The sequence below is a fragment of the Nyctibius grandis genome, chromosome 2 (genome assembly GCF_013368605.1).
Source record: "Nyctibius grandis isolate bNycGra1 chromosome 2, bNycGra1.pri, whole genome shotgun sequence".
NCBI lineage: Eukaryota > Metazoa > Chordata > Aves > Nyctibiiformes > Nyctibiidae > Nyctibius > Nyctibius grandis.
In genome coordinates, this window is record NC_090659.1 from 119201963 (window position 1) to 119213421 (window position 11459).

The 11459-nt window shown below is 43.2% G+C and overlaps 1 protein-coding gene across 4 annotated transcripts; it reads left to right on the forward strand.

Annotated features, from left to right (window-relative positions):
* Positions 1–34: 34 nt before the first annotated feature.
* On the forward strand, positions 35–10233 carry DDIAS (DNA damage induced apoptosis suppressor). 4 transcript variants are annotated; one of them, XM_068424810.1, is made up of 6 exons: positions 35–296; positions 1316–1457; positions 2981–3109; positions 4108–4269; positions 5419–5536; positions 7400–10233. In XM_068424810.1, exons 3-6 carry the CDS (start codon positions 2997–2999, stop codon positions 9944–9946), a joined length of 2940 nt encoding a protein of 979 aa, XP_068280911.1. In that variant the 5' UTR covers positions 35–296; positions 1316–1457; positions 2981–2996; the 3' UTR covers positions 9947–10233. The 4 variants fall into 4 exon arrangements, with proteins under 4 accessions (XP_068280911.1, XP_068280904.1, XP_068280919.1 ...); XM_068424803.1 differs by having other exon boundaries at positions 35–276; XM_068424818.1 differs by having other exon boundaries at positions 35–268; positions 1316–1473.
* Positions 10234–11459: the final 1226 nt, after the last annotated feature.

Consider the following 11459-nt stretch of genomic DNA (forward strand, 5'->3'; position numbering starts at 1 on the left):
CTGCACTTCCGCCGTCAGGGCTGGGCTGGGCCGGGCCGGGCCGTGGTGCCGCGCCGCGGGCCGCGCTTCCCCGGGGCCGGAGCCGGGGCGGTGGGGGCACGGCCATGATAACCACCGCTCGGCGTTTCCATCCTGTGCGGGCCTGAGGGCTCCGAGGGACGGCGGCGCTGTCGCCAGCTGCCCGTTCCCTTGCCCGTCTGCCAGCTCTTCACCGTTTCCCTCCGGCCGGGAGAGGGAGACTCGATTGGGTCACGGAGCACTGGAATAGGCACGTCGGTCAGAACGGTTATACTGCGGTAACTGAAGCGTTTCCCGGGTGTTGAGCAAAGCTTAAAGCGCCCAGGACGAGCGAGGGGGGTGGGATGAAGCCAGGCAGCTCCCGCCGGCCCTCAGCAGCCTTGTGGTGCTGTGCCCGCGCCCGGCTGGCTCGGCCTGGCTGCTCGTTGTCGGCCCTCGGGGGCGTCTGCGGGCTGGAGTGGGAGGAGGTGCTGGTTAAGGGGTAAAAATTGCCGTGTGAGACCTGTTCCTGCGCTTGGGGCACAACAGCCCCATGCACCGCTACAGGCTTGGGGAAGAGTGGCTGGAAAGCTGCCTGGAGGAAAAGGACCTGGGGGAGTTGGTCGATGGCTGGCTGAATATGAGCCAGCAGTGTGCCCAGGTGGCCAAGAAGGCCAACAGCATCCTGGCTTGTGTCAGAACTAGTGTGGCCAGCAGGACTAGGGAAGTGATTGTCCCCCTGTACTCGGCACTGGTGAGGCCGCACCTTGAATCCTGTGTTCCGTTTTGGGCCCCTCACTACAAGACATTGAGGTGCTGGAGAGAGTCCAGAGAAGGGCAACGAAGGTGGTGAAGGGTCTGGAGAACAAGTCTTATGAGGAGCGGCTGAGGGAACTGGGGTTGTTTAGTTTGGAGAAAAGGAGGCTGAGGGGAAACCTTATTGCTCTCTACAACTACCTGAAAGGAGGTTGTAGCGAGGTGTTGGTCTCTTCTCCCAAGTAACAAGTGATAGGATGAGAGGAAACAGCCTCAAGTTGTTCCAGGGGAGATTTATATTGGATATCAGGAAAAATATCTTCACGGAAAGGGTTGTCAAGCCTTGGAAGAGGCTGCCCAGGGCAGTGGTGGAGTCACCATCCCTGGAGATATTTAAAAGATGTGTAGGTGTGGTGCTTAGGGACATGGTTTAGTGGCGGGCTTGGCAGTGCTGGGTTAATGCTTGGACTTGGTGATTTTAAAGGTCCTTTCCAACCAAAACGATTCTATGATTCTATTCTATGATTCCAACTCTTCTTGTGTGTTTTGGTTTTTTCCTTAGGGAACGTTTAAGGCAATGAGTCCGCTAGAGAGCACCGGGCACTGATGGACGTCTCGGTGAGACTTCAGGGCTGTTGAAAGGCAATGCTCTTTGGAGGCCGGCGGTGGGGAGCACCTGGAGAGCCCTGTGATTCCCAGGCTGGGTACGTGGGTCCAGAGGTTGGTTTATTAAAAAACAAAGTAAAACAGATCTATTGGTACTGTGCTTTTCTTAATGTATGTCCAGTTAATGAGTACTCTGTTTCTACCAAAGAGAAACAGAGGTGTAGATCTTGAGTGCTGTAAAGGGAGCTCTTACCAAGACCTGTGTAAATATGTACATGCTACACTTTATCTATCTCCCAAATTCCAATGGAATAATTGAAGTGTTCGCTATGTTTTCAGGGTGCGGTGGGTTTTTTAAAATTTCATTTCAAAGTACATATAACTGTATACTTTGTTTACATAGTTCTGAGTTGGGCACCCATTGGAATGTGAAGCACCTGCTGGTTCCTCCAAGTCCACCTTCTTGGGCAATAACAAAATCAGACTTAACATTTATTACTTCTTTTCTCTGTATTAGTATGTTTTGCTTGTGCTATTTACTGATATCTTGTACTGTAACTAAAGCAAAATAGTTCTGTTTTGGCAAAAATTGAAGGTATGCACCATTTAATGTATTGGGTCAAATGAGTCTCTGTTTGATAATACATGTTCTGAAGAGAGATTTATCATTTTGGTTGGCCCCCAGGAAAAGCTTTTACCTTTTCCTGCCTCTGTTTTCCTGCCTCTGAGTTTATTCTGCAGCTTACGTTGACAAGACATGTATATTTAGCTATTACGGTGATAAAAGTGTTTTTGCAAAGAAGGATTTTAAGGTGTAAGAGAACATTTTGGTCATTTAAGTTGGAACTTTATGATTTAAGGTATTTTAGGGTATTTTTGTCTACATGTTTCTAGGATCTGCTGAGAAAAAAAGTTACCTTTCTAAAATTGGGGATGTTTCCTAAAAATTGATGTTTTGGATAGTATAGTGTTAATAAAGGCAAGATAATTCTGCAGGAAAGTAATACTGAATAAAAATAAATTAATTCCTATTTATTTAAACATTTAGTTCATCATTTATTTGTCAGATCCGTATGGCCTCTTTGTTGAAATCAACGGTAAATACTGTAGAGCTGTCCCTTTGGCTCAAAGGGCACGAATATAGCTGCAGTTGCAAGCCCTTATGAGAGTTTTCTGGGCATCTCCTCCTTCCAGAGTCACTGGTATTGAAGGCATTTGCACAATTACAAGCGTAGAATCATTTCGTTTTTTAACCCCATGTTGTGACTTCATTCTAAATCAAGGAAAAAAATCAGAAACATATTTTCTGCAGTGCTGTGCTCAAGGATAGTTCTAATAAAGATTCCTGAAATATGAGTGGGAATTTGCATGGTTTATCTGCAATGGTGTGCAGATATCATGAACTTCTTATTACTTATCTTTCTCTTTTGTTTTTTCTTTTTAAAGGGTTAGTTAAGGGTAAGGATAGATGTTGCCTCAATTGAGCTACCATTTTCAAACAGAGATCATCGTTTCCTGAGGGCTGCCTTTCAGTACATTCAAAAAACCCAGCTAAAAGCAGTTACTGTTAACGTCTCAAAAAATGAGAACTCTTTGAACCATTTTGACTTACTTGTTTCAGGTGATGCTGTGAGCACATGAATAGTGTGAGAGGACTTTTGTCTGCCTCTGTAATTTCCGTCCAGAACTCCTGCTTCATCTATCCTGCCTGTCAGAAATGCTTTTCTAGGCTGATACTGGATTCTAGGAGGTACGTCTTCTTTTAGGGTTCATTAATTGTAACTGTCAGAGGCCTTGGGAATCTCTGTGAGCTGAACACAAGTTAAAACAAATTGGTGAAAATCCAGCCGTCATAGAAATAAGTGCTAATTTCAGATATTTATGTTACTTGTCACTATTTAGATCTTTTTGTACTCCAGTAGCAGCTTGGAGGTTGTTACGGATCAGGAGTTCTATTGTGTTCAGTGCTATGCAGTATCGAAGCACAGTTTAGGAGAATAAATGATGTATATTAATAGCTTCCACGTGCATCCCCTGCAGTCCAGTTTTTCAGTGCTGTTCCTAAGTTGGAAAGCATTGGTTGAGAGCCCCTCCAAATCAAATCCTACATTTTTTTTTATTTCTTCTCATTCTATATGTATAATGCATCAGGTAATCCTCTGTGACTCTTCCACTCTTGTGTGTCCAGAAATGTATGAGCTTTCCTTTTGAATCCCACTGCTACGTGAAATCTGTGACACACAGAAGAACAGTAAATCAACAAGTGTCAGCACTAAACGGAAGGAGCTGACTTTGCAAAGCAAGAATATCTGTTGTTTCAAATGCTGAAGTAAAAGATAACAGTGCTATTTCCTGATAATTTTTAAAATCTACGTATTATACTGAAGCTACAGGAAGAAAAATCCCAAATGAGAATGAAATGATAAAAATGGAGATGCAGGGAATTCAAAATTACTCCCCAACAGGTCGTCTAAAGCCCACTGTCTCTCTCCAACTTCACAACAGGCTTGTATTTAATAAATCAAGAAAAGAAGCCAGAGGGATTCTGTCATGATACAGACCCCCTTGCTGAGCCTCTGTTAAGCTTCATGCCTCAAGGAGTAAAAAATAAGAAAGACTTTTATAGTTTGTAATGGAATATTTGATACATTGTAGTAGTAATAACGGCTGCAGATAAGTTCTTACCGCAGCAGTGATTAACAGAAGTTCATGTATTCAATCTTTTTTATCCTTTTACTGTCTTGTCAGGTTTAACTGTCTAAAATGTGGCTGCACAGGTGAAGCTAAAGATACAAGCTACAGATATAGATTGTCCCTAAAGATTGCTGACACTAATGATTTGTTTGACATTACCGTGTTTGGAAGTTGCTTAGATCCGTTGTTTGGGGTCACCGCAGAAGATCTGCAGAGGTAAGGAATGGATTGTTTCTAACGATAGAGCTGCTGCTTTTTCTTCAGCGTAGAAAAATTGAGATGAGCTTGGATGGTGGGGAGACGAGTGGGAAGAAGCTGCTGAGGTGCTCCTTTCCAGCATTTCCTTGGTACCCATCACCTTGAGAAAATGCTGAAGTTTGGTTTCTCCCTGAAATCTTGACATTTTGAGATTAATTACTTCTACGTAAGAGATCCTCCACTTGTCTAGTGAAGGCAGCTACCACCTGCTAAATGAGTCTCACAATTTGATTGGTTGGGCTGCTTCCTTGCGTCATTCTTCCTTTATTTGAGATGATTGAATTTTCTTTGTCGAATGACAGGTTACTAAGTAAGTTGGCTTTTCCAGAGATTTAGACATAATTTTTCCTCAAGATTTTAGAAGAGTCTTAAGGTAAAGATAGAGCCTCTGTTGTGGTTTGGTTTTTTTTTTTTTAACAGTTTGGATTTGGGGGGAAAAAAAATGTGCACCTTATGACTGGTCTCCAATATGACCAGATTTTCGTTTAGCAAGGAGGCATTTCTAAGAAAGCCTGTTAGTCCTCAGAGCCTGACCACTTGCTAGGATGGGATATTCAGATACACTCACTTCTTGCTTCTCTGTTCTGTTATTTTCCAGTGCCTTGTATTATCACTAGGTCAAAGACAAACACTTTTAAAATCCCATATTAGCAGCATTAACAACATTCTCACAACAGGTGTTCTACACTAGACTGCTGTCCTGCTGTCAACTGTGAAAAACAGAGCTATTTGCATGTCTTCATATGGATGCTGCTGTCGCTGTAAAGGTGCAGGCAGAAAGGATGTGTGAGCAGCAGCAGCAGCATATTGACAGCGTTATACAGTCATTGTGCTGATACAAAAATCGCAGCCACGCAGGGAACACCCGGAAGTTGTGTATATATTAAACCTATTCAAAGTGGTTGTTTTGTTTACTTCTATTTCCCTAACAAATTAAGTGAAGTAAACAACTGAATTTATAGGTTCATGGTTTCCTGTTTTCATTCTATGTTTAGTTTAAGCTACCACGGTATCTTCTCTTTAGCACGGGTCCTACCTACACTACAGCTGAAATGCCATGTAAGGCTTCCTCTGTTGGTGCAATACTTCTATATGTTTTTACTCAAGGTGTATTCAAGACTTCAATCAGCTGTCGGGAGAAACAAACACAGATGCATCTCCAGGAGTGTTAGTTCAAGCAGTGGAAACCTGTTTCATTGGAAAAAGATTTATATTTGGAGTGAAGGTAACTAACTTTTAATCCACATTACTCTCTTATGATGATTTTTTTCATTAGCTTGTAGCCACTTGGGGGCATAGACTGAGTTATCAAAGCATCATGTACAACATCTTTTGGGAATTTGTGAAAATGTAGGGATAGGACAATGGAAGGATTCTGCTCCTCTTCCCCCAGACTCCTGTGTTGTTTGAAATGAGTCACATCCAAAAGTCACCTTGAGTGGCAGTAGTCAGCTTGACAGCTTGTCAGGGCTGCTTTTCAGAGAGCCTGAGCAGTGCCAGCTCCTGTGCGTATCAGGAACAGCTTGGAGTCTGTAAAAAGCCATGTACACTTCAAGCAAGAAACAGACTGTCTTTTCAAGCACTGCCCTACCTTTCCTGTGCTGCGTAGTCTTCTGGTGTCTGAAATGTAAGGAGAAACACATCCCCTTGCAGCATTTGATAATCTTAAAAGCCCTTTCCAACCAAAATGATTCTGTGATTCTATGATTTTGATATTTCTGGATTTAAGAGCATGTTTTTAAATGTTGATAAAGTACAGCTGTTCAACATATGCATCTGTGGTTCTTTTATGTGTTTAACAGATTTTGAAATATTAGTTCTTAGTAATATTTCCATAGAAACAGTCTTCTAAGTTCTCTTCAAGTGGTACTCGTGTGAGTCATTCGTATTGTGAAGTCTGTGAACTGAATCCTACCTGGCAGGTGTTTTTCCTCTCCCACAGGTACCATGAGGTTTGTATCTGAGCTGAGATTTTTCCTAATGCACAGCATCTGGAGTAATGGAAGTTGGAGAACTTCATGGATTAACTTTACTTAACTTGTTCTTCACCAGGTCTCTAGATCTGATGCCTTTACAAATACAAGTAATCCTCCATATCAACAGCCTTGTTGCTGCTCCTGCACACACAAGGACTGAACACACGTTCAAAGACCATTTGTTCAGCCTTTGGCTGTAGACATTTCTGTATAGTTGTGTTCAGCGATGCATACAGCTGCACTCTCCCAGATAAAACTCAGAATCAACATAACATACTTTTCAAAGTCTTACTTAGAAGGGTGTTGTCCTTGGCTAACAGCCTTCACCCTCAGCCTTTGCATAGACTCAGGAAGTAAGAGGGTTGTTGAATTCGAAGACAACTATATTTGCTTTTTGGCCTCTCTGGCATTGCCAGACCTTGAGGGGGAGGTAAAAAAGGGTTTATCCACTTCTCAAAACATTAGATAATTCCTTCTGCTTCTAAAGTCATTTTTCACCTGCAATTTCTGTGTAGAGAGAAGCAGATTCTATAAAGAATTGTAGCTGAAGCTCCTTTGAAGCACTACTCCCCAAATAAATGCGAGAAGATAAAGGTTGTAGCTTATTTCTCTGTAACAGTGGTAGCACAGAGAAAATATCATGCTGGCTTTGATAGCTGAGCTGCCAAGTCAGGTATCTGGTACCTGGAGTGCTTTGCTTCAAGCACTGCCCAGTGCCTCCTAGATGAAAGCACTGACCTCAGGCAGCTGGCCATACACAGAACGGCACTGGAGGAAGCCCGGAAGCACCCAGTGCCCCAAAGGGAGGAAGACATTTTCTGTGAAGCCCTTGGAATTCTTCGTTGTTTTTCCAGCTCCAAAACTCTGCGTAATTGCAGCAAGCAAAGAACCTCTCACTGTGATGCCCTTTATAGCCCTTGCCAGTGCTTATTTCCCAGGGAGTACTGCTTTGTGTGACAGGCTGTTTTGTATTCTCTTCCCTGCAGATCCTGACAAAAAGTGAGACCTAAATTTAAGCCTGACTTAAAAGACATGCATTAATTTTTTTTTCTATCACGAAATAAAGCATTGTACTAAGTTTTGGTTTTTGTTTTTCCTTTTTTTCCCCCCAGGGTTGTGCAAGTGAAGATGGAGGGCGTTCTGCTGCCAGCAGCATCTTACAAAACTGTTCCAGAATTAATAGAAGTACAAAAAACCTTACAGCTTGCCAGATCTTCCTGCCAAATGCTGCTGTTACTGGCTTTACTGTTATCGACTACTTCCATCGGCTCCTGCAGTCAGCAAAATTCAGGACCTGTAATAACAGCTCATACTTACCTGATGCATCTTCAGCTCCAATAGATGAACCTGTCAGTGAGCTCAGCAGCTTGTCTAGCCTGAGCAGAAACTCCTGTTTTGTTCAGTCTAGTGGCAGAGAAAGTTTTTTCGCATCCTGGCAGCAGTCCTTCAGCCTGACTTCATCTGTTGCTTGGGTAACAGCGGAAGACTTTCCCACTCTGGAAGTGGGAAAGCTGGTGAGTGAACAGCATGAAGAAGAAGGGAGGCCTGTCTCTGCAGAATCGTGCAGTGTAAGCCTCAACAATCAAACTCTTCGGGATTCACAGTTTTGCAGCTCTTCTGTGAAGGAAAGGGATAAAGAGGAGGATAATGAATTGGGTTCACAGCCTAGTCGGACTGACAGTATCTCTGGAACTGATCAATTAGAGAGAGTGTCCTCTTCAAAGACTGAGTATTCACATAGAAACAGTTCCAGGTTGTTACAACATCCCCTGGAATTGGGGGTAAAAAGCATTTACCCAAAGACTAATAGTAGAAATTATTCTTACAGAGAAAAATCCCCCAACTCCCTTTTTTACAAGAGAGATGCCTCAGCTTCTCATCACATAAATGTAGCTGGAGTGTCTCAGACAGACTCTGTGCTTTGGGATGAGCTCCCATTCTCAGAAAGCCTAAATGAATTTTTAGCCAGAATAGAAGATGGCAAGAGCGTTGTAACATCACCCAGCCTTGATGCAGGCAAACATGCCTTTCTTGAAAGTAGCAAGTTGGGTGTAAATCTTCTCAAATCGTATCCCAGGCAAACCCTAGGAGCTGGTGATTTGCCTGAAGCGAGTGTCTCGGGGAGGTTGTTGCCATCAGTGGAGGATGATAGTTGGGAGAACATATTGTTTGCTTGTCTTCAGTCAAATGCAAATCCTCCAAGTGATGAGGTGTCACAAAGTGAGTCTTCCTCTAGTGTTTTATCTGCAACTGACAAGGAATGTGGAGCATCTTGCTTTATACCTAACCCTCATCTACCTATTCTGTCACAGTCCTTGCCAGTTACATCAGAGCCTTCTGTTTCTGAGAGCAGATATGTGCAGTCCAAAGAAGCAAATATTGACATTTCAAAGTCAGCTTGGTCTTTTATTAGTCTGCAGTGTACTGCTGAACATGGAGAAACCTCCTGTGTAAAAATGAGCGAGGCAGCTACCTGTGTGCGTTCTGCACATGGTAGCTGTTTAGCTGCTTGTGAAAATAAAGAAAATTATTCTTCTACACCAAGCCACAGAACAGAACTTACATTCACAGGGGCTTGGGACTCTGATCCAGCAACTCCCAACAATACAAGAAGGATATATAAAACAGAATTAAAACCATTAACAGAACTGTCAGAAAATACCTTCAAAGGTGTTAATAGGAGAGAGATGCTATGGAACAATAGCTTCCCTGAGGGCAGCTACAATGCTTCTGCTGATCTCTTTGATGCAAGTGCAAGAGAGGGAGCAAAACCTGCAGAATTCTTAAATAAATCACATAATTCGTTAATACAGGAAGATACTTTGACAGAAGAAGTCACAGCTCCTGAACTGGTGTTTTATCCTGGAGGTGTTCCCTGTAACAGTTCAAAACCGAGCTCATCCCACCATAGGTCCCTTCCTCCTTTCAGCAAGCACAGTACACCGGTAACTTACCCCTTCGGTGATTCAGAATGCAGTGCGGTTAGCGCTCGAGATTTTGTTCCTTATTCGCAGTCGACTCCTATGACGAAACCTCTCCAGAAACTGTGGCCTGTTGGGGAAAGAAGCTCTTCCGTCACTGTCTTCACCCCTAAAAATCCTGCTAAAATCCATTCCAAACGCAAGAGATCCAGGTCTTCTTTTCAAAACACTCTGTTGCAGCAGCTTACTGGCAGGTTAGTGAAATGTGGAAGGCCAAGTAACAGGGAAGACAAAGAAAGTAACAGCTCTGTTGCACAGCAGTTCCTTAACGGCCAACTGCCTGCCAGCTTTGAGGAGTGGGTCCCTCCGTCTGCAAACAAAAGGTTGAAACCAGTTTCATCTTTAAACTTAAAAACAGTCAGCTGGGCTACTGACTTGCAGTTGACCTGTGGGCACGCTGGCGGGAAGCTTGCTTCTGAAAGCAAAGAGAACAGTGAAAATGATGTGAGATTAAACCCTGGGGGTACAGCCAGGGTTCTAACAACTCCTGTGTCTACAGGTGTCACCAAGGCTTTGTTTTTAAATGATACAATCCTGGAAACTTGTTCCCCTGCAGAAGGCAAGAATCTCCTCTCCAGTACAAATGATTCAGGGGGTGTATTGGAAGGGGCAACGGGCTGGTCTCCCGAGTTGTTCTTCCCAGCACGGAGCCCTTTTTCCCATAAGCCAAAATACTAAAAAAAAGATATTTCTATGCTGTGTTCTTTGTAATCATTTTTAAGACTTTCAGGAAGGAGCCAGTAGAAGAAAAGAGCTGTTTAAAAACAATTAAATTGTTTATAGACCTATTGGCGTGTGTATTCCTAAGATGAGTTATGTTTATTCACAGATCTTTGCACCACAGAGATGGGGGAAAACAGAATTTGCAGTTACTCTGTTTTATTGTAAATTAACTCTAGAATGTGCAATAAAAACTTTTGTAAATGTGTATTTAATATATCGCACTTAATTATTAAGTACAAGTAGGTGAAGTGTTTTAGCATCCAGTGTTGTCTTTTTGTCACAAGAAAAGCCCCTGAGTCCACGTCCACTGCAGATTCTTCCCTGATGACTCTCTGTGGAGAAGGGCCAAATTTTCATCAAAGAATTTCAAATACCATCTGGGAGCCTCATATTTGAGCACACTTGGGATCCTGTGACAGAGTTGAGTTGGGTGGAGGGAACCATCCTCACAGCTTGGTAGCAAGCTTCCAGTTTTCTTGTAGTTTTTTTCAGGTTAAAGACTGTTAGTGGCAGATACCTGGCTGTGTCTTTCCTCTTCCTTGCTTTGAGGTCTTCCATATCACCCACCCAGACCAGCTGCATTTAGGATCATTGAACAGAGAAATCTTGGAGCTGCTGCTGCAAGCTTGTAGGTGAGGTCCTGCAGAAGGATGTGGGAAGAGGATGTGACGACACAGGATCTCATCAGCCTGAAAATGCTGACTTGTAGAACCAGAAGTGAGCCTAAAATTATCTGCTGTGATATTTTTTCTTTGAGGTGTAGAATAAATGTGTGCCATTTACATTGTGACAGGTGACAAGGAGACTTTACTTGGTTCATCCTCTGCTATAAGATAGACATTACTACTTTTCTATGTTTGAGGCCTCACTTTAATGCACCTACTTAAGCCCCAGAGTCAGTGTTTGTTCAGAAGAGTTTTGTGTCTGCATGCAAGGAACAAACTGTATCGACACTGACAGCTGAAGCACTTTCAGGTTACAAAGACACCACCTCTGCCTTAGGAAAGGTGAGACGCAGAAGCTGCTGGGAGTTAGAATTCTGGGAATGTATCATTTTGTGCTCCTCTTGTTCCCGTGTATTTTACTTACTATCTGTTGTTAGTCACTGTGGGAGTCAGGGCTAGAAGGGCTTCTTGCGTGACTCTGAAAGGCTTCTCTAACCTTACATTGACGGGGTCTCACCATAGGAACCTCACTGGTGTGTGCACGCAAACCAGCGTGTGAAGGCAGGACCTGCCAAGGGAAACCATGTTTGGGATGGATGAAAACAACAGACCTTTGGAATTTGAGCTGTAACCTTTGTGTGCCTTCATATCTCTTCTATAAAATAAATCTGTACCTGCTCTTTGTTTTCAGGACACTGAGGGAAGCAGGAGGGGAGTCACTCTTGCACCACCTTGTCCTTTATCCACTGTTTTTAGCATAGATCACCCTTACAGAACATATAGGTAAACCTTTTCAGTTTCTC